At 42.7% G+C, this 24289-nt stretch overlaps 1 protein-coding gene across 1 annotated transcript; it reads left to right on the top strand.

Annotated features, from left to right (window-relative positions):
* Positions 1-17070: 17070 nt before the first annotated feature.
* Positions 17071-17997, top strand: LOC101960949 (vomeronasal type-1 receptor 94). The gene has a single exon (XM_013366475.2). It carries the CDS (start codon positions 17071-17073, stop codon positions 17995-17997), a length of 927 nt encoding a protein of 308 aa, XP_013221929.2.
* The last annotated feature ends 6292 nt before the right edge of the window (positions 17998-24289 follow it).

Consider the following 24289-nt stretch of genomic DNA (forward strand, 5'->3'; position numbering starts at 1 on the left):
TGAAATTCATTTGGAAAAGTAAGAGGCCCAGAATAGCCAAACCAATCCTGAGCAAGAAAAATGAAGCAGGAAACCTCACAATACCAGACCTTAAATTACACTACAGAGCTACAGTATCAAAAACGGCATGGTGTATGGGCACCAAGCAGTCAGGTAGACCAATGGTAAGAACAGAAGACACAGAGACGAATCCACAAAAATACAGTTACCTCATACTAGACAAGGTACAAAAAACACACATTGGAAAAATGATAACCTCTCCAAAAATTAAGTGAGGAAAACTGGAAATCCACATGTAGCTACATGCAATTAAACCCTTGTCTCTCAACCTGCACAAAACCCAACTCTAAGTGGATCAAGAACTTAGGCATTAGACCACACACCCAGAGACCCAAATCTCTCTCATGTTGGCTTAGGAACCAACTTCCTCAACAAAACTACTAAAGTTCAAAAAGTTCAATCAAGAGTAAATAAATGGCATGAAACCAAACTCAAATTCTTGTTTACAGCAATAGAAATGATCAAGAATGGGGAGAAAGGGTTTACAGAATAGGAGAACATCTTTGCCAGCCACATCTCAGAGCACTATTCTCTAGGATATGACTCAAAAAACTGAACACCACAAAAACAAATAACCCAATCTATAAATGGGCTAAGAAAAATGTGTAGACACTTCATAGAGAAAGAAACACCAGTATTCAACAAATATATTTTAAAAAAAGTGTTCAACATTTCTTGAGTTGTTGGGGTTTTTTTTTAACAATTAGAGAAATGCAAACTAAAACTCTACTAAGATTTCATCTCACCCCAGTCAGAGTGGCAATTATGAAGAATACGAGTAATAATAAGTGTTGGTGAGGATGTGGGAAAGAAGCTACACTCATCTATGGCTGTGGGACTGTAAAGTGGTGCAACCACTCTGGAAAGCAGGGTGGAGATTCCTCAGGAAACTGAGAATGGAACCACCATGTGTTCCAATTACCCATCTCCTCAGTATACACCCAGAGGACTCAAAATCAGCGTACCATAGTGATGTAGTCACATCAATGTTCACACCAGCTCAATTCATAATCACTCACTGTGGAACCAACACAGGTTTCCTTCACCAGATGAATGGGTGAAAAATATGTGCTACATACACACATGGAATATACCCAAACAAAGAGGAGTGATATGCATTGCCAGTCAATGGATGGAACAGGGGACTGTCATGCTAACTGAAGTTATTCAATCCCCCAAACTAAAAGACCCAATGCTTTCTCTAGTATGCGGATGCTGTCTCACAATAAGTGGTGGGTAGGAAAAAATGGAAGTACATTGGATTCGTAAAAGAGGAATGAAGAAAAGAGAGGGGCAATCTGAATATAGAAGACAATAGAATGAATGGGGTTTACTTTCCTATGTGCATGAATAAATGTCCCACACAAAAAATTTGTGAAATTCAAAAAAGAACTCTTATTTGTTAGGGGTAGTTTTTGATGTAAGTTCTTGGTTTTGGCACCCAGTGTCATAGTCTGGCTCATGTACTCTCAAACTTCCTACATTCAAGTTCTAACTCTCAGACCTTGATACTGAGGTAATATTGGAAGGCAGAACCTTTATCAATATAGTTACGGTACGTTCACACGAGTTCACATGGCTTTGTAATAAAACGGTGTGACTCATGTCCTTATTAAAATAGAGTTGGATACAGACAATTCTCAGAGGGGAGACAAGAAAAAAACACAACCCCAGGTGGCCATCTGCAAGTCAAGAAGAGGGGTCACAGGAGGAAGCAAATCTAACAACACATTCATCTTAGATTTCCAACCTTTTGAGCACTCAGTCTATGGTATTCTGATCTGATAATTCTAGCAAACCAGTACACACAGCAATGCTAAATTTGTAAAATGGAGGATGGATTTCTCCTTCCAAGGGTGAGGATATTTAGAAATTTTCTCCGCTGTTTTAGTAAATTTTATGTAAATATAAAAGTATTCCTAAATAATCCTTTTATATTAAATACCTGAATGATTCCAGGTTGGGTGGTGCATAACTGTTATTCTAGCAGCTTGGGAGACTGAGGCAGGAGGATCAAAAGTTGGAGGCCAGCCTCAGCAACATAGTGAGGCTCTAGGCAACTCAGTGAGGCCCTATCTCTAAGTAAAAATGAAAAGGGCTGCGACTGGGGCTCAGAGGTTAAGCACCCCTGGGTTCCATACTAATGCCGAAAACAGAAAACAACAGAAAACCAACCAACTAACAACTGGAATGAACACCCTGAAGCCAAAATCCCCCCTCCCCACATTTTTTTTTTTCATTTCAGGTTTCTTTTAATGGATCAAGGACCTGGGAATAAAACCAGAGACCATGCATCTAATAAAAGAAAAAGTAGGCCCTAATCCCCATAATGTATGATGAGGCTCTAACTTCCTTAATAAGACTTCTATAGCACAAGAATTAAAACCAAGAATCAATAAATGAGATTGATTCAAACTAATTTTTTTTTCTCAGCAAAAGAAACAATCTGTGAGGTAAATAAAAACCCTATATCTTAGAAGCAAATTTTTACCCCTCACACATGAAATAGAGCACTAATCTTTAGGGTTTATAAAGAACTCAAAAAGCTAAGCACCAAAAAACTAATAACCTAATCAACAAATGGGCCAAGGACCTGAACAGACACTTCTCAGAAGAGAACATATAATCAATCAACAAATATATAAAAAAATGTTCATCATCTCTAGCAATCAGAGAAATGCAAATGAAAACCACTCTAAGATATCATCTCACTCCAGTCAGAACAGCAGCTCCTATAAAGACAAACAACAAGTGTTGGTGAGGATGTGGGGAAAAAGCACATTCATAAACTCCTGGTGGGACTGCAAATTGGTACAGCCAACATGGAAAGCAGTGTAGAGATTCCTTGGAAATCTGGGAATGGAACCACAATTTGACCCAGCTATTCCTCTTCTCGGGCCATACTCAAAGGACTTAAAACAGCATACTACAGGGACACAGCCACATCAATGTTTACAGCAGCACAATTCACAATAGCTAAACTGTGGAGCCAAACTAGATTTCCTTCACTAGATGAATGGATAAAAAATGTGGCATATATACACAATGGAATATTACTCAGCAATAAAAGAGAATAAAATCATGGCATTTGCAGGTAAATGGATGGTGTTGGAGAAGATAATGCTAAAGCAAGTTAGCCAATCCCCCCCAAAAAATGCTGAATGTTTTCTCTGATATAAGGAGGGTGACTCATAGTGGGTTTGGTAGAGGGAGCATGGAAGGAATAGATGAATTTTAGATAGGGCAGAGGGGTAGGAAGGCAGAGAGGTGGCAGGGGGTTAGTAAGTATGGTGGAATTTGATGGACATCATTATTTAAGTACATGTATGAAAACACAATTTGGTATGAATATACTTTGTATACAACCAGAGATATGAAAAATTGTGCTCTATATGTGTACTAATAATTGTAATGCATTCTGCTGTCATATATAAATTTTAAAAAATAATATTTATTTTTTAATTGTAGTTGGAACCCTACCTATATTTTATTTATTTGTTTATATATGGTACTGAGGATTGAACCCAGGGCCTTGAACATACTAGGCAAGCGCTCTACTGCTGAGCCACAACCCCAGCCCTCAATTCAGGTTTCTAAATATCCACAGGTTAGAATGCTTATGGACAATATACTTCAGATCACTTCATGTTCTAAATATATATATATATATATATATATATATATATATATATATATATATATATATATATATATATATATATATACATTTTTAGATGCTGGGGATTGAACCCAGGGCCTGGTCATGTTAAGCCCAGACTTTACCACCAACCTACATCCATGGTTCTAAAACTTTCATTTGAATTTCTTACTCTGACTATGGATACATAGTAACCTGTTTTGTAGTTCCAAGAAGCTTTCTTCTACAGTTTCCAATCTATGCAGTCTAGTAAATGTGTATTATTTTTTACACCAGGGATTGGACTCAGAGGTACTCGACCACTGAGCCCTGTCTCCAGCCCTGTTTTGCATTTTATTTAGAGATGGGGTCTCCCTGAGTTGCTTAGGGCCTTGCTGTTGCTGAGGCTGGCTTTGAATTGATAATCCTTCTGCCTCAGCCTCCTGAGCCACTGGGATGACAGGTGTGCACCACCGTGCCCAGCTAAATTGCACATTGCAGATACTATATTTTTAGTTCTTACAGTTTCATTTGATACCTTTAATTTTCCATTTTTCTCAGAAAAATAACTAATCTTTTCCTCTATTGTACCAGTATTAACTATTATTACATTGATTATAGGTCTTTTTAGAGCATTATCATCTAATTCTAATACCCGGAAAATCTCAAGATATACTTAAAATTTTTATGTTTATTTTAGGTTTGTAGGTCATGGACTTCCATTTTTTCCAGGACTCATAGATCTTTATATAATTTTGTATGAATTACATAATAAACAGGGCTGGGATTAAGGCTTGATGGTAGAGTGCTTGCTTAGCATGTGCAAGGCCTGGGTTCGATCCTCAGCACCAAATAAAAATAAATAAATAAAATAAAGATGATATTGTGTCTAACGTAAAAAAAAAATGTTAAAAAAATAAATTACATCAGTAACAAACAAACATTTTGATTGTTCCTTCCAGAGGAAGAGTGACCCTTTTTCCTGTCTCCATTGATGAGGATGACCCTGGGGATGATCACTCAGGTTCCCAACAGAGTGGAGTCCAGCACAGACTCTGCCTCACCTGCAAGTAGGTGCCACATGCCTGCTGCTCTCTCAAGCCAAGCCTCCAGATCTGCCTCTATTTTTCTGTTTTGCTTTAAGAGCATTTTTATGTGATGCAGGGCGAATCCTGGAATTTTCTGTATGGAAATCATGGAGTACATGAGCAGGAATGTCAGAAAACCAGGGGGTCCATTTGAAAATGGAGTTAAAAGAGAGGATCTGCAGAGTCTCAGGAGGATCTAGGGATCTCTCACCCCCAGAATCCAGGCATCACAACATGTGGAAAGGATACGGGTTAATTTGAACTTTGAATCCAAGTAAGAGAACTTGGAGTTGTCTACAAGATTGGGATGCACTTTTTTTTTGTCAAGAAAACTCATAGGAAATTTTGAGCACCTCTTCCCAGATGGTTGTTATCCAGAACAGAATAAAATCAAGGGGACAAGTGAAATGTTCCACTGGGGACTCCATAGTTCTGTGCTCCCCAGTGGGATCTTGTAACCTTAGTAGAGACACTAAAATTGCAGGCTGCAGAGAGACGAGATCACAGCACCCTTTCTTTAGACCCATACAGATCATGCTCAGGTGCACCAAGTGCCCTGAATCCATCCAGGTAAGTGCCTCTCCATTCCACAGAGATAGTGAGTGAGTACCTGGGGTTTGTAGAAAGAGGTTGAAAGGGGCAAACTGGGTCTATGAGTGAGGTTCTTGGTAGCTTGAGACACCCAGCTCTCACCCCTTTATTTAAGAAGACTAAGATGCTCTGTGAAAATGTGAGGAAGCAGATCTTCCTAGGTTGTGTCATCCTTTGAGACACAGAAAGTTAGGTGCTATTTTCAATAGGAAGTGCCAATTATCTCAGGTTTCTACTTAATTTTCTTCTAGCAACTACAGCAGTGCTCATGTTATATATGCATTTCCATGATTCATATGCTATTTTTTTTACTCCTAAACCAATAATCAGGGATGTAATAAGTCACCTGTCTGCTTTGTACTAAATACACTCAGGTTTCCTTCTCTCACCTACCTAAACAAACAGAATATTACTGCTCTGTGACTACTAGACTCTGAGGAATTAAAAACCATAATTTTATGTGGCCCAGAAGGTAATGAGGGCAACTTCACATGCCCAAAGTCATCTATTTAACTTTCTCATGCAATCTTTGTTGTCCTACATTTAATCTCACAATATAAAAGTGAATGGTGCCACTTCATAGTGGGTGCTCTGCCTGTGAGCAAATTTCAAGTGAGACGACAGTGGTCCTGTGTCACCTTCCCAGGAAAAGACCAGTGAATCTGATTATGGTGTCCTTCTCTTTCCCCAACGACAAGGTAACAGAATTATCCATAGCTAGGTAAGAAGACTATTTGTGTCCATTAATCTTCTTTCTTTTCATTATTCACTTAAAAATTCTCTTTGCCCTTTCTCTAATAATGAAAGTGTCTGAAAGGCCTTTGATTATATATGCCACATTTTTTTAATCCATTCATCCACTGAAGGGCATCTAGGTTGGCTCCACAGTTTAGCTTTTGTGAAATGTCCTGCTATAAACATGGATGTTGCTGTGTCCCTGTAGTGTGTGGTTTTTAAGTCCTTTGGGTATAGACCGAGGAGAGGAATATCTGGGTCAAATGGTGGTACCATTCCCAGATTTCCAAGGAATCTCCATATTGCTTTCCAAATTGGCTGCACCAATTTGCAGTCCCACCAGCAGTGTATGAGTGTGCCTTTTCCCCACATCCTACACTCATTAGTTCCTGGTATGTATTTTCAGGTCCTATTTCATGCAAATGCACTTCAGAAAAAAGTGAACCTATCTGCTTTTCTTCTTCCTAAAGCAAACTAGACTTTTCTCACATCATCAGGGAAATGGATCCTCCTGCGAGTATGTTTGGGTTTCCCACTGATGACAGCTTAGGTAGGGTCTGTGATAAATCTAACTTGCTGTTCTCTATTGTTGTTAGAAGACTAATTTTTTTTAATGATTCTGAATACAGACTTTAAAATATTCTTAGGGTCTATCTGTAAGTATGAATACTGAGCTGCACTTAAATTCTTCTAAGTTACAGAAAAAATGGGTTATTTTCAGCCTTATTTTCTGGAAATAGCTGCCATTTATTCACCCAAATATTCTCCAGGATTTTCTCCTCCTTGGTTTTTTGGCTTATATATGTCACAGTGGCTCTGCACCCAGCAGGGCACCTGGCTTTGGGTGGCTGTGCCCTCCCTGATAGGCAAGCTGTTTCTCTCTAGTGCTCTTAAGAGTTTCCAAGCTAGATCTCTGCCACAGAGAAGAACTTCCTACCCAATTTTTTCTGAGATCCTAACTCACTTAAAGCAGGATGAGTCCCCCTCCCAGATTTCAATTGTCATTCTTACTATAGCTATGGGAATCATGGTGAAGTTGAACTACGTGGCAACCATGAATCAAAGTGCACTCCTTTGCTGCTGCTGGTATTATTATTATTTTGTTAGCAGGAATGCAACCCAGGAGTGCTTGACCCCTGAACCACAACCCCAGAACTTTTCACATTCTATTTAGGGACAAGGTCTCCCTAAGGTGCTTCAGGCTTCTTTAAGTTGCTGAGGCTGCCCTCAAAACTTGTGATCCTTCTGTCTCAGTCTCCCAAACTGCTGGGATTACAGGTGTGCACCACTGCACCTGGGCCACGTTACTTCTCCTGTGACTTATGTCCCTCTCTATGAAAGGTGCAGTCTTTCTAATGTAGTTTGCTTTGAACAGCGTGTTAACCAACCAGGTTAGGAGGCCCCTTGATTACCCTGTAGGGAAGCAGAATGTTTCATCCTGGTCCTGAGCCTCTGGGCTTTTCTGTGCTAGACAAGTGTGAGTGGCAGGTGTGATGGTTAGGAGAGGACATGCTGGACAATGTCTTTTAGCTCATTTTTTATATAGGGTTCTTATTCATGAGAACTCATTCTAGTGTCAATGAGCTATTAACATACATGTAGCTACATGCTTTTTAAACGTACTTACACATTGTCTGATATTTAAGTGAATCATTTTTCTGTATTGGATGTATGATTTTCTGTTACATTATGATGTGATCTGAAATTTAGATGGAGGATGGGCATGGTAATCTCAGGGTCTCAGAGGCTGAGGCAGGAGGGTTGTGAATTCAAAGCCAACCTCAGAAAATTAGCAAGGCCCTGGGCAACTTAGTGAGACTCTGTCTGAAAATAAAAACAATAAAACAAGGGGGGGGGCGCTCAGGCTGTGTATCAGTGGTTGAGGACTCCTGGGTTCAATTCCTGGTAGAAAAAATAAAGTCTTTGGTCACAGCTGGATAGATTCAGAAATATGTCATTGCTCCTGGGTCTACACTACTGTAGTTGTTGAAAGTTTTTGCTCACTCTCTTTCATGCTCTGAAAAAAGGAGACTCAACTTTCATGCTGCTACTGTGCAGTTTTGTCTTCAAATAAGTCTGTCTGGTCATTTTCAAGCAACAATGAACTGGGGTTCATTTTTTGAAGTAAGACTGAAAATCATGTCTTTGATTGCTCTAATTTGATGTGATTTAAATATGTTACTGAAAGGATTTTACAATCTGTGTGCTTGCCTTGCACATTTTTTAACAAGAATTAAACACCATGAAAGCAAAGTCTCCATTTCACACAAATGGTATAAGAGAACACCATTTTAGAACTAAAATTTTAAATTTTTATTTTAAAATGTTGTACATAAATTATACTTAAACGTAGATGTTTAAGTTATTCTTTATAGCTTCATCAATATATATTTTACCAACATGAGACAGTTGTTTCATAATTTTATGTATAAAGATGTAAGGAATAATATATGTGCCTGTGATCATGTGTCCTTTGTGGAAGATCTTCCTAGTGTCATTTCTGGGCTTGTCATGGTGGCAAACCTGAATATACTGAATAAGTGAAATAATAAAATTTTATTTTTCCTGGTCACCACATTTAGGAAAAGAAGAACTTTTTTACTGATGGTGTAAAGAATTTCTCTTTTAGACAAACACTGTGGTGAGCCGTTCCTGCGGACTGTGGTCGTCATTACATGATGGTGCTGGCTCCGCTGTGGTCTGTGAAGGACAACTCCTTATCAGAGAGAGTTGGCGTATTGTCAACTCCTTATCAGAGAAAGTTGGCGTGTCGTTCTCTAGCACCCTGTGAGAAGGGTCCACGTGGCAGCTTCGCATTGGGGTTCGAGGTGCTTTATTAAGGCTGGGAGGGGCATCCAATTATTATTCCAGGAATTAGAAGAATTATTAGAAGAATATCAAGGGCGTGAATAAACTGCTAAAAGAAGATTCCTGAGTCGCGTCTTCCTTGCGGGCAAGGGGATCATGACAAGTGGTGCCGAGACCCAGGAGAAAAGAAAAAAGAAAAAAAAAAGAAAAACCCAGGAACCAGAACTTTCAGCAGTCAGGGAGGCGCGCCGGTAAGTCCCAGGTAAGGTGGGACCCGCTGTTAAAAAGCGGAGGCTCCTCTATACATAAAGAGGGAGCGTTAAAAGGTACCTGCTCCTCTGTAAATAAAGAGAGGGAGTTACATCTTATAGCAATTGCACTCTGTATTTTCGTTTTGTTTTCTGTGTATTTTCGTTTTGTTTTTGTGTACTTTCACTTTCGTTTTCTGTGTTTTCTTGTGTTGCGTCATGGGTGCCGTGACTTCAAGTCCACTTCTTCTGGCCCTAGATGGCCTTTTACGTTCCAAGGGACTGGAGGTGAAACGCAGTACCTTAGAGAGATTTTTACAGAGGGTAGATACACTACACCGTGGTTTACATTTTCAGGCAGCCTCACTACACCCAGCTGGGATAAATTAGACAAAGACCTTGATTTTGCTTGTGAGCAGGGCATGTTAGAGGGCGGGGTGATACCCCTCTGGAAGATGGTCCGTAGTTGCCTTACAGATGACAGATGCCAAGAAACGCTTGTTAAAGGACAAGAAGTTTTAAAACAATTACATAAAAAAAATCAAAAACAACAAAGAGTAAAGTGTCTCAGGAAGAGGGGAGTGTGCGGGGCGTGGAGAACGGGAGGAGACTGTATCCAGATCTCAGTGTGCTGCGCACGCCCCCATACAAAAGTGGGTCAGAGGTAAAAGATAATGAAGAGGAGGAGCTGGAGACGCTGTCTCGGCAGCTAGGGAGTTTAGATACAGGAAACAGAGATAAACAAGGGCTCCAAAACGGACAGCCTCCCGATCCGCCTCCGTATGGCGGGGGTGTTTCGGGACAAAGTTTCCACGCCCACACATGGAGGGCTGTTAACGCTGAGATGGGTCTTGCTTATCCAGTTTTTCAGGATGATAATAGGGAAAAATTTCATAAGCTTTTGGATTTCAAAATTGTAAAGACCCTGGCAGAGTCTGTGCACACTTATGGGGTTGATGCCGCTTTTACACTAACTCAGGTGGAGAATCTGTCTAGATACTGCATGACTCCCTCTGATTGGGCTAGCCTCGTTCGGGCTTACGTCTCCCCAGGCAAATATTTGGACTGGAAAACATTTGTGCTAGAGGGCACAACAAAACAGGCCGCCCAAAATCATACCCATAACTTGGCTCACCAAGGAGCCTGTTTGGGTGCCTCAGTGGCCCCTTCCCTCGGCTAAATTGGCAGCAGCTCATGACCTAGTTAAAAAACAACTTGACTAGGGCCACATTCAACATTCTACTTCTCCATGGAATACTCCCATATTTGTCATTAAGAAAAAATCAGGAAAGTGGCGCCTAGTACATGATTTACAAACAGTTAATGCTCAAATGCAACTTAAGGGGCCCATTCAAAGAGGACTGCCGCTGCTTTCCTCTGTTCCTCAGGGCTGGCATATCATTGCTATTGACATTAAAGACTGTTTCTTTTCTATTCCTTTACATCCTAAAGACTCAAAGCGTTTTGCCTTCACCCTTCCCTCGTGTAATCACGAGGAACCAGATCAAAGGTTTGAGTGGGTTGTTTTACCACAGGAAATGTCTAACAGTCCCACAATTTGTCAGATGTATGTAGGGAAGGCACTCACACCTCTCAGACAAAAATATCCTTCCATCAAGATTATTCATTATATGGATGATGTATTATTGGCAGCCAAATTAGAACAGTCAGTTAATGAGGCCTATAAAGACCTGGTGAAGTTGTTAACTCAATATGAATTACATATTACACCTAAAAAGGTTCAAACGGGATTCTATTAAGTATTTGGGAGCGACGATTGGATATGACATATTAAAACCACAAAAAGTTACTATAAAAACTCAAGATCTCCAAACTCTAAATGATTTTCAAAAACTGTTGAGAGATATTAATTGGATAAGAGGTTATTTACATATTCCTAATATCGTGCTCCAGCCTTTGTATGCTATTCTTAAGGGTGATCCGGATCTTACTTCCCCTCGTACCCTCACTAAAGAGGCCAGAGCGGCCCTTATAAAAGTAGAAGAAGCTATACAACATGCTACTCTATGCAGGCTCCAGAGTGATAAACCTTTCCAGTTATGTGTGCTTGCCACTATGCGACAACCTACTGGAGTACTGTGGCAAGATGGGCCTTTACTATGGATCCACCCACATGTATCCCCAGGAAAATCTTTAGAATACTATCCTGATGCTGTTACAGCATTAGCACTTAGAGGGATTCAAAAGAACATTCAATTTTTTGGACAAACACCTTCTTCTCTTATCATACCCTATTCTAAAGCTCAAATTAATGTTTTGTGTGCTACTCTGGACAACTGGGCTATTCTATGTTGCTCGTTTCAAGGGGATATTGATAGTCATTACCCTTCTCATCCATTACTCCATTTTGTTAAAGAACATCCCATCATTTTCCCTAAAGTAACTTCACCCACTCCAATTCCGGGGGCTGTTAACATTTTTACTGATGGCTCTAAGTCTGGAATGGGAGCTTATGTGATTAATGACTCTCCTCCTGTCCAGCATCAATTTGCTCCTAAAAATCCACAATGGGTAAAACTACAAATTGTCATTAAAGTTTTTAAACAGTGTTCTTTTCCTTTCAATCTCATTTCGGACTCCATCTATGTGGTACAGGCGCTCAAAATTCTGGAGGCTGTAGGAGCTATTAGTGACACCCATAATGTGTCTGCTTACTTTAATCAGCTTCAACAACTTATCTGTAGCCATACTGCCCCTTTCTATTCAATGCACATTCGGACTCACACCTCTCTTCCTGGCCCGTTATCACGGGGTAATGCCTGTGCTGACTCGGCAACTAAAAGCCAGTTGGTATGCTTGGCCTCCTCCTTAAAAAAAAAAACTAAATTGTTTCATCACAACTTTCATGTCAATGCTATGACACTGCACAGACGTTTTTCCATCTCAAAAGCAGATGCTCATCAGATAGTATTACAATGTCCCCATTGTGTCACATTTCTTCATCCTCCTACTTATGGTGTAAATCCACGAGGATTAAAGCCATTGGTTGTCTGACAAATGAACGTAACTCACGTGCCTGACTTTAGTAACCTCAAATATGTACATGTTTCTATTAACACATACTCTAAAATTATTCATGCTTCTGCTTTATTGAAAAAAAAGACACGTAATGTCATTACTCATTGCTTAAAGACATGGGCAACATGGGGTGCACCTACATCCCTTAAGACTGATAATGGACCTGCTTATACTGGCAGACAGTTTACATCTTTTTGTTCTACTATGGGAGTACACCTTGCTCATGGGTTGCCTTACAATCCTCAAGGGCAAGGCATTGTTAAACGTGCCCACCGCACCTTAAAGGAAACCTTAGAAAAACAAAAAGGGGGAATAGGAGTTGACCACACTCCTAAAGAACGCCTGTCCTTAGCTCTCTTTACCATTAATTTTTTGAATTTGGATATTCATGGCCGCTCTGTGGCCGATAGACATGTGTCCCCTCAGCCCTCTGTGACTGGCTATGTTAAGTGGAAGGATGTTCTTACGGGCCAATGGAACGGCCCTGACCCCGTGCTGACATGGGCACGAGGATCTGTATGTGTTTTTCCCCAGGATCGCACGGAGCTGCTGTGGATCCCTGAACGCCTGACAAGAAGAGTCTCGAGATCTACTAACCAGCAGCAGGAGGTGCCACAACAGTCCCATGATGAGGAGCTTCATTCTGATGAGTGCTCTGGCTCTGATGCTGGTGCCAACGGTACAGATGACACCAATGCAGTGGTGGGCAGTGGCACGGGCATGGCCAATGCCAATGCCAGTTCATAGTAATTCTAGTGTCCTCCCCACTCTTTTTTCTACCTCATGTGAGATGTCTGCTCCTTGTACCTTTCCTAGAGGGGACATGAAAAATATTTTTAATCAGTCTCAAGTTAATCTCACAGGAGTTTTTTGTTTCAGCCTTGGGAACACTAATTGTATTAGCCTTAAGACCAAAAATTTGACTAACTGGGAGGACCCATTGCGGTCCAGTCGAGTCTCAGGGAGCATTCTCAGTGCTGTATTGAGCCAAGTAGTTTCAGGGAAGCAATCAGGCTCAGGGACCCCTGCAACTAGCTCTGTTTTAAACATAACTACTTTAGCTATTATCTCCGAGATATTAATCCCAATGCCTCCTTCTTCTAATAGTACTTGCAATGCCACTCATTTCAAGGCCTCTCCTTACTGTACCCCTAATTTTGGTTTTCCCCCAACATTTACGCCTTGTCAGGATCATTCTTGGGAAAAACATCAAGTTACTAAAGGTTTCTCCTTTTCCCCCCCTCTTAAGAGATATGTTTACAACTTTAACAACAATGCCAACTCCTCTACTGGAACAGGTTGGTCCTGGTTTCAATGGCTCATTTCCAATGAGAAGGGGGCTTCAGCCGATATTTCTGCATTGGCTCAATTACTAGGAGCCAAAAGTTGGCTGGCTAATGTTTCTGGCACTACTAAGGAGAGTGAACGAGGTAATAGGCTTACATCTGTTTCGTTCAACTCTCTGTTACATTATGCCACATTGCCTCCTGCAATGGTCTGTATCCAATCCCCGTTCCTGTTCTTTTTAGCTAATGACACCTCATCGGGGATGCTGGATTGTTCTAATATTACCTGTTTCTTATCTGAGTGTTGGAATGGTTCTTGGACTGTAGCAGTGATTATAAAAATTCCAACTTTTGTCCCAATCCCAGTCACTGCGGATCCAGATAAATTTCCTATTGTAGAGCTACTTAGAGTCCGCAGAGATTTTGGAATCACAGCAGCTATAGTGACAGCCGTGGCGGCATCTGCTGCTGCAGCAGTTACGGCCGGAGTAGCCATGACCAGTCAAGTACAAACTGCTGCCACCATTAATCAAGTTGTTCAACAAACGTCCACTATACTTAAATCGCAAAATGCGATTAATCAACATATTTTGTCAGGGATTTTAGCTACCAACCAAAAAACAAATTTTCTTCAAGCTCAGGTAGAGGAATTGGCTAACCTAGTACTTTTAGGCTGCATTGACCAACGTGCACATTTATGTATAACCTCTGTCAGATTTAATGATTCCAAAAATGCTTCCCACATCATTGGTGGATATCTGGCCGGGAATTGGTCCATGGAAGCGGAAGACATGATCCAGTCTCAACTAACCCAGATAGCTGTCTTGAATAGTACCCGTGTCGATCCCGTGACTCTGGGTCAATTCACCAATTGGATATCTTCTGCTTTTTCCTTTTTTAAGGAGTGGGTGGGAGTAGGCATTTTTGGTACACTGTGTTGTTTTGGTATGTTCCTCTGTTTGTGGTTTCTCTGTCGCCTTAAAGCTCGTAGTGCTCAAGATAAGGATATGATCATACAAGCTCTTGCAGCTTTAGAAACTGGCAACTCACCTCAAGTCTGACTTGCGCATCTTAAACAGTAAATCTTTGACATGGTCATTGCACCCCAAGTTATTATAACATTGCACTGGGATTGACATGTCTTTCCTCGTTATTCTCTTAGTGTCAGAAAGCCCTTGCACTCTGCCGGTCTTGCTACCATTGCACGCAGATGGGTTTCTACACTAGTGCCTTTGACATGGTCGTTACACCCCAAGTTATTATAACATTGCACTGGGTTCGACATGTCCTTCTTTTGTCTTTCTTTTAGTGCTGGAAAGCCCTTGCACTCTGCAGGTCTTGTTGCCATTGCACGCAGAAGGGTTTCCACACTGGTCTTTATCTATCACTTTAAAGTCAGTGCCTTTCTTTCAGGGTGCTGCCAACTTGTTTGTAGTTGTACTTCTAGACAGCCACAGTTCAACCTCAGCTATTCCCTCTTACTCACCATCGTCACGATACAGGATGCGAGACAAGACACTAAACTTGAGTGATCCATTGAGAAGAGGGACCTCAAGGGGAACATGTCCTATTGCATGCGGGTTTGACGTGTCTCCGCCCCACCCCACGAAAAAAGGCGTCGGCTGATATGGTGTCAGATCTGGGGAAGGCGCCCCCTAGGGCTGAACCATACTATGCAGCCACTACTGCACAGTGGGATAGGACCTCTACTCTCGCCTGTATTGTCTTAGTGAAACAAAAAGGGGGAGCTGTGGTGAGCCGTTCCTGCGGACTGTGGTCGCCATTACATGATGGCGCTGGCTCCGCTGTGGTCTGTGAAGGACAACTCCTTATCAGAGAGAGTTGGTGTATTGTCAACTCCTTATCAGAGAAAGTTGGCGTGTCGTTCTCTAGCACCCTGTGAGAAGGGTCCACGTGGCAGCTTCGCATTGGGGTTCGAGGTGCTTTATTAAGGCTGGGAGGGGCATCCAATTATTATTCCGGGAATTAGAAGAATTATTAGAAAAATATCAAGGGCCTGAATAAACTGCTAAAAGAAGATTCCTGAGTCACGTCTTCCTTGCAGACAAGGGGGTCGTGACAAAACACTGCATGTTCTTACTCATGTATGAAACCTAAAAAAGCATTGCACAACTCTCCAAGAAATATTGTTCCAGCAGATCATTAAAAAACTTCTCCAGCATAAATTTCAGTCATGAGCATTTGATTCTAGAAAAATGTCACCTTGAACTTGTAATAGAGATAACATCCTGGAGAGTTCATCTTTCAGGAATGGGCTGGACACGTGTCCTTTAATTAAAACCTTAAAATATCAAGTCTGTTTTAATTGTAGTTTTATTTAATACTCTGATTATAAAGTCTTGAAAACGAAAAAAAAATAACTATGCTCTTGGTAATAGTTCCATAATGTTCTAACATAGGCTAGTTATTCTGGCCAGAGGATGAACAAAATGTGACATGTATAGCCACCTCAGAGGATTCCAAGGACAGACATAAAGTTTTGAGTCCACAGAATAGGATTGTTCAAATGTTCTACTTTGTAGGTTTTTCTATTTTTTTTTTTAAACTGGAGTTTGAACACAGTAGCAATTAACCACTGAGCCAGATCTCCACCCTATTTTTAAATTTTAAATTTTATTTAGACACAGGGTCTCGCTGAGTTGCTCAGAGCCTGTGTAAGTTGCTGAGGCTGGCTTTGAACTCACATCCTCCTGCCTCAGGCTCCTGACCTGCTGGGATTACAGGTTTTGTGCCCTCACGCCCTGTGGCAATTTCTTTCTTGTCTTTCTTTTCAGACAGGGACACAGCTGATCTGTTATTAAAAGAACTGCATTGATTCTCCCAAGTCTTGTGCATGAAGAACTGTATGATAATAAGATTAGAAGCCAATATTTCTGGAGAGCTTATTATGTGCCACAAACACTTCCAAGATTGGTAGTCACACTTTATTTTTTCCCACATAGTCTCTTCAGGATCCACATAACAGGACTCTTTGTGTGGACAGCTGAGATGACCAGACCTCAGCATCCCAGGGTGCTTAAGAAGAAGTTATGGTAAATGGCAGCTCCGACTCGCAACTTCAACCAGTCTGACATCAGAGTTCACACCAACATTTTCTTGTTATAAGCCGCTGTGGATGTCCCAATGAGACTGGAAGGTACTGAGATAAGGCGGTATGTGGAGATGCGTTCTCCAGAGTGTGAATAGAACATAGTAATTTTTAAAATTTTGTGCTGGGGGCTGCCTGGTGGGTAATTGCACCAGCACCAAGTTACACCTGGTCCTTTTGACACTTTATTTTGAAACAGGGTCTCACTAAGACATGCAGACTGGTTTCACACTTGTCATCCTCCTGCCTCAGGGTCTGGGGTCACTGGGATATCAGACAGACATCACTGTGCCCAGCACCAGAACTGAGTTTTCGTGTGGAATAAAAATATAGTTGCCTGAACCTTCTTTTTTTCCTCATGGTAGTGGTGATCATTTGAGATTGATGAAGGAGGTCAGATTTGCAAAAAAATAAATAAAGACATTTTTGTATGTTACTGTGGTCACAATATTTTTCTTTCCCTTGTAAGATGAACAAAGCCAACATACTGTACAGTAAGATTCACATAAGAAACACTGTGTACACCGTGACTGGCATTGGAGTCATGGCCAACACCCTTCTTCTTCTCGTCCAAATCTCCTTGCACATAACTGGGCACAGACCTAAGCCCTCTGACCTTTCCATTGGTCTCCTGGCCCTAATCCACCTGGTAATTCTGCTCATCAATGGCTTCATAGCTTCGGACATTTTTATACCTCAGGGGGGAAGCTGGGATGACCTGACGTGTAAATTGCTCATCTACCTGTACAGGTTGATGAGGGGCTTCTCCATCTGTGCCACCTGCCTGCTGAGTGTCCTTCAAGCCATCACCCTCAGCCCCAGGGGCTCCTGCTTGGCAAAGTTCAAACATAAATCCTCACGTCACAACCTGTGTTTTCTTCTCTTCCTGTGGGTCATCTACTCATCCTTCAGTAGCCACCTCTTCATCTCCATTGCTGCTATCTGCAATTGGATCTCAGAAAACTTTATGTACGTTACAGAATCCTGCTCTTTTTTTCCCATGACCTTCTTCCTCCAGCACAGCTTGTCCACACTGCTGACCTTCAGGGAAGTCTCCTTTATAGGAATAATGGCTCTCTCCAGTGGATACATGGTGGCTCTTCTGTGCAGGCACAAGTGGCAATTCCCGCATCTCCACAGCACCAGCCCATCTCCAGTGTCATCCCCAGAACTGAGAGCCACCCAGACAATCCTGCTGCTCATGAGTTGCTTCGTGGTCATGTCCATCTTGGACAGCATAGTCTCCTATACAAGAATCACACTGAAAGATGATCCAGTATTTCACTGTATCCAGATCCTCGTGACCCATAGCTATGCCTCATTCAGCCCTTTGGTGTTTATTTGTACTGAAAAACGTATAATTAGTATTTTCGGATATAGTGGGAGAAGACAGTAAACATTTTAGTAGCCAGCGGTGGATAAGTTCTGTTAAGGCGAGAAACTGTGCTGAATTTGGAGTGATTTATCATGACAGAGTGTGTAGAGTCTTTGGTTTAAATGCGATGCAAAGTCTCATTTCCTCTTTAAACCATACACTTGGACTTACGTGGATGACAATTACATCCAAAAAAGCCAAACCATGTTACTCTGTTAAATATTACGGGGATGTCATGTTTCTCACCAGATCCTTAATAGGGGCCTCTGAGTTGGATATCACTTGTCATAACCTGGGTTATTCCAAACTCTTTTTAGGTACAAGAGTTCCAATGCTTCTCAAATATTGCATCATCTCCATTATCTGTATTTTTCCAAACTACACTTGTAAACATATTCTACTATGAAATATCACATGATTCAGCACACACACAATACACACTCATAGGTGCACACATACACATGTTCTACATGTGTATGAGTCAAACAGTCATCTCCACATCACTGCTCCTAGAACCATGCTTTAAATATTCAAACATAGAAACAACTCAACACCTGCAACCTGAAGAATATGTAAACAATACATAATGGCCTTAAAATGGAAGAATATTCTGGAACACGGGGCCACAGAGCTGAGTCCTCAAATTACTCTACTGAGTGAAGCTGGTTTAGTCACCAAAGAAGAGGGCAAGACCTTTCACATTCTTGGAGAAGCAGAATTCATATTGTTAAAAAACACCATACTACTGAAAGCACTCTACAGATCCAATGCAGGGATCTTTAATTCCTATTAAAGTCCCCATGATGTTCTTCATATAAATGTTCCACTCAATCTCACTGCCACAGACTCTAAGAGGGGATGAGGGATTGAAAGCACACGTTCTATGGGTTCAGCACCTAAGGGGCCTTCTAAGGCAGCTGTCCCCTACCAACATTTGGCTGAATTCTCCCAACACCACGAAGCAGAGATCACGAGCCCCATTTTACAAAAAGAAATAGAAAGTGTGTTTAGTATAATTCTGGGGTTAACATTTATCTCTTCCTGGGTGACTAGAAATATGGATTTGTCACTCTGAAGCAGAAAATAACCAGGACACTTATTAGTATGCACTTTAAAAAACAGTAGAGCAGCAAATCAAACTTCCTGTAGTCTGAGAAATGGATAGAAATCTAAACTGATTTACTTAAAATGTTTTTTTCTTATTAAAAAAATAACAAATTTTTATGAGTCACCAAATTAGTGGGCAAAATCTAGTAAGAAGAAAATGTTCCTCTGAATTCTAAACAGTCCTCTGAGCTGTTGAATGTGGGTACAGCTGGATGCATAATCTAGAGCTATGTTGGAACATAACGTATCATTTGGTTATATTGATTCTTCTTCACAATCACAGACGCCCACTCACACACTGGTGCTGCATCTCAGGAAGAGAAAAGCACTTACCTTGGCAGGTCGCATAGGGAGTCAGGGATCCTGAGCGGATCGTGCACTGTTTTAAGGAAAAGACGTCTTTAACTCACCTCTCTGCAGGGCTTTAATTTTAGTTTCTTAAAGAAGCCACTGGAGATCACAGAACTGCGGCCTCCCCCATTGGAACATGTCACCTGACTCTTACTTTTACTTTAGTCTCTGGTGGATAGTAGCAACCTGGGGAGAATCTAACTCAAAACTTTTCTCTTAATTCCCTGGACACATCTGTGTGAGGAATCCGAAGGCTCCCAATCACGTAGACCACAAGAATTCTCTTATTTTTTAAAAATCATATTCATGTTAGTTCAAACCCACGTTATATATTGTAACACTTTTTCTCTGGGACATGTGGTTCCTGGATCCTCCCATTGATTCCAAGTGGGCTCTGGGGGCCCTCTCTCTAAAATGGGAGACCATCTTCTTGGTCCACTCTCACACTGACCATGTGGTTGAGGTAATATATCTTCTGGGATTTTTAAACTCAGCCCCAGGATTTCACTTCTGTTTTAGGTTAATAAAAATAACAAAATATCCATTATTATCGTATCAAAACAAACAAACAAACAAACAAACAAAAACATTTGAAGCCAAATTCTTTTCATTCTTTAGGAATTCTCCAGGTCAACTCTTCAAAAAAAATATGGTGCTAGGAATGGTGGTCATCCATATGTAGTACAATAAAATTTAACCTCTATACCTCCTCACCCTGCATAAAACTCAACTCAAAAATGACCAAAGACCAAGGTATTAGACCAAAATTTTGTGTCCACTGTAAAAAAAATATAAGCCCATCTCAATATCATGTTGGTATAGGAACAGACTCCGTTAACAAGATCCCTAAAGAGCAAAAGGAAAATCAATAATCAATAAATGGGAAACAATCAAGAATATTGGGCTGGGGTTGTGGCTCAGTGGTAGAGCACTCGTCTAGCACATGTGAAGCCCTGGGTTCATTCCTCAGCACCACATAAAAATAAATAACAAAATAAAGGTGTTTTGTACAAATAAAAAAATATTTTTTAAAAAACAAGAATGTAAAGAGAGAGCCAACAGGATGGGAGAATGCTTTTGCCATCTGCCCCTCAAATAGACACATTCATCTCTAGGATATGCAAAGAACTCATCTATTTGACACCAAACAAATGGGCAAGGTAACTGAACAGGCACTTCACAGGAGAAGAAATACCGATGGTCAGCAAACATGGAAAGATGATTAACATCTCTAGCAATTAGAGAAATGCACATTAAAACTACACGGAGATTCCAGCTCAATCCAGTCCGAATGGCAATTATCAACGTTAGCAAGAATGCAGGGGGAAATTTTCACTCATACATTGTTGGTGGGTTTTTAAATTTTTGCAACTCCTACAGAGAGCTATATGGAGATTCTTCAGAAAACATGGAAACATCATTTGAATCAGTTATCCCACTCCCCAGTATATACCCAAAGGACTAAAAATCCACATAGTATAGGGACCTGGGGTTGTGGCTCAGTGGTAGAGCGCTGGCCTAGCATATGCAAGGCACTGGGTTCAATCTTCAGCACCACATAAAAAATAAAAAAATTAAGTTATTGTGTCCAACTACAATATAAAAATGTTTTATTTTTTTTTAATCCACTGCATTACAGTAAGGCAGCCACATCCATGTTTAGAGCAGCTCAATTCACAACATCTAAGCTATGGAACCAACCGAACTGCCCTCCAAAAGATGAATGGATAAAGAAAATGTAGTGTATATATACACCATGGAATATTACTCAGTCAAAATAAAAAAGAAAATTATTGGGCTGGGGTTGTGGCTCAGTGGTAGAGCACTTGCCTAGCATGTGTAAGGCACTGGGTTCAATTCTCAGCACTGAGTATAAATAAATGTTTTAAAAAGGTCCATAGACAACTAAAAATATTTTTACCTGATTTTTATTTTTTAAATATATGTCAGTGGAATGCGTTACAATTCTTATTACACATATAGAGCACAATTTTCCATTAGTCTGCTTATAAATAAAGACACGAATTCGTGTCTTCATACATGTACTTTGGATAATGATGTCCATCATATTACTAACCCCCTGCCCCCTCCCTTCCCCTCCCACCCCTTTGCCCTATGTAGAGTTCCTCTATTCCTCCTATGCTCTCCCTCCCTACCCCACTATGAGTCAGTTACCTTATATCAGAAATAAGATTCGGCATGTAATTTTGTGATTAGATAACTACACTTAGCATTATCTTCTCCAACGCCATCCATTACCTGCAACATTACCTCACTACAATGCTGAGCTCTGGCTTTGAACTTGGGATCCTCCTGCTTTAACCTCCCCCTCCAGCATGCTCAGCTTCTGTCCAAATTTTCTTTCACAGAGCAAGGATCATACCTGAGTCTAGACCCTGGTGCTTCCTGTGTGAAACCTCACGTGCACTCAGAAAGAACCTGGGGGACTACAGCTGCAGGCTTCACTCTTACTTTGGGGATGCAAACTGGCAGTAGAAGACAGGCAGGCTCCCACCAGCCTCATCTCCCATCTCTAACTGGTGACCTTGAGCAGGGGACTCCTCTCCAAATTCCTTCTGGGATGGAAGTGTCACTGAGAAGTCATTGAGAAGCAGTATTGTCCACCTGTCGGGTTTAGCAAAAGGAGCTGGGCGGAGCCAAAGTGCTGGGCGGAGCGGTCCTGGGAGGCCAGCCCTTAGGAGCAGTGGGCGGGGCGGGGCCCAGCGAATGGGAAGAGCTGGGGGCGGAACTGAGCAGAGTGAGTGGAGCCCCACCCAGAAGGCATAGCGGGGCCGGGCTTAGGGAAGCAGGTGGGGCGGAGAGGAGCAAGAGGAGCCCAGCGAATGGGTGGAGCTGGGGCCGGAGCTAGAAGGTCTGAGAGGAGCCCGACTAGTGAGCACAGCTGGGGGCGGAGCCGAGCGGGGCTAAGTGGAGCCCGACTAGTGGCCAGGGCTGGGGGCGGAACCGAGGCAAGTGAGTGGAGCCCCACCCCTAGGACCAGCAAGCGGGGCGGTGGGGCGGAGCCTAGGGAAGTAGGTGGGGCGGAGCAGAGCGAGGGGAGCCCAGCGAATGGGCAGAGCTGGGGACGGAGCCAAGGGGGGCTGAGTGGAGCCCCACCCCTAAAAGCATAGGGGGCGGGGTTAGCGGAATCACATCGGAGGTGCCCTCTGCCCTGGGCTCCCCAGGGGAGCACCGTGCTGGAACATGGAGCCTCTAGGGGAGCTGAGGGCGAGGCGGGCGCATGCGCACCAGGCTAAGGAACCCGAGAGGCGCGCGTGTGTCTAGAAATCCCGTCAGAGGTCGCAGTGGACCAGCGGGGAGCGAGGCCCTGGGACTCCCGCGGCCTGAGATGTGACCCCAGAGTCTGCTCCGCTGGCCCCAGTTCCCCCCTCACACGGGAGACCGCGGAGGGAGGTTGAGGACCTGCTGCACAGCCTCCTTCATCCCTCCTAACGGACGCGGGGGACTCTCCGTGTGTCCAGGTAGGTTGGGGTCCAGGAGTCTCTGGGAGGGTCCTGAGATGTCGCCTTGGAGACTTGATCGTGATCCCGGCGTGTCGCTGAGACCCTCCTGGTGCCTGCGGTGTAGACGGCGTGACCTGGAGGCCCAGAGGGTGGCGTGTGGCGCAGCTGTCACCGCTGGTCCTGTCCAGGCACCCACGGTCTCCCGCACTGACCTGGCAGGACGTCCTGGCCCTGGGCAGGGGGAGAAGTACGAACGAGAGCCGGCTCGACCCCGCCAGGGCGACCTTGGGGACTCGCTGTAGCTGTTAGCAGGACACAGGCAATGCCACCTCTCATTCTGGGCAGAGGCCAGCACAGCTCCGGGGTCTCTAAGGGACGGTATGGCGTGGCGGTAGAGGAGGGGAGGGGGCAAGGGTGACAGCAATGTCGTGGAGACAGACGGGTGACAGTTTTGTCCTATATAAAACAGTCAACACTTCGTGTCGCAGGCTCCGCCCTGGACACAGGTGAAGACCCCTGGCCAGCAGTCCCTGTGTCCCCTGGGAATTCCCTGCTGTTCCTGGTCTGGCCCGAGAGTCCAGTCGCTGAGCAGGCGTCGGACACTAGGTGGCACCAGAGCTGCGCAAGCGCCAAGCAGGCGCGGGCTCCTTTAAATCCCTGATTTCCTAAGACACCCTCAGTGGGGACGTTTCCGTTGCTCAGTTGTCACACTGTCACCTCTCATAGTGTCACTCAGCTGCCCCAAGACCCTCCTACTTGAGATAAAGGCCTCCTTCAGGAGCTGGCCCTCGCCGCCTTCTGCAGTTGCGTCCCCATGAGACCCCAAACTTCTAAGGACATCTGTCAACCTATTCCACCTTGTGCTTGCTCCCTGTGGTTAGTGTCATTTCCCCTGTTAGACGTGCTGAGCTGCGCATTGGACACCAGATGATGCCAGAGCTGCGCATAAACTCTCCCTGAAGCCACAGCCTTGGGCTCTGGGCTCATCAGCCTGGTTCCTGGAAAACCTTCAGGATTCATCTTAAGAGCAGCAACTAGTTTTAGTGTAACTCAGTGAAGTTGATGCATAAAATAAATTATCCAGCCAGGAAAGGGAGGATTATTACGCGCTTTCCAGAGTGTTTTGGGTCCATCTTCTTGGAAAGCAAAATACACAGTTAGATAGATCCCCAAGTGAGAGGAGTGTCTGAATTCAGCCTTGACCTTTCTCTACAACTGTCATTACCGGGATGTTTCTGGAATCCCTGCCAATGTTGAGGGCATTTTCTTCTCTTTTTGGGGTTCTTATTTTCATAAGCCATGACATATTTAACCAGAATCATCTCCATCCGATGAGTCCCATTAGTGTTCTACTAAACTAATACAACATAAAGATCAAGTATTGTCATCTG

Source organism: Ictidomys tridecemlineatus, chromosome 16 (genome assembly GCF_052094955.1).
Source record: "Ictidomys tridecemlineatus isolate mIctTri1 chromosome 16, mIctTri1.hap1, whole genome shotgun sequence".
In the NCBI taxonomy this organism is placed as follows: Eukaryota; Metazoa; Chordata; class Mammalia; order Rodentia; family Sciuridae; genus Ictidomys; species Ictidomys tridecemlineatus.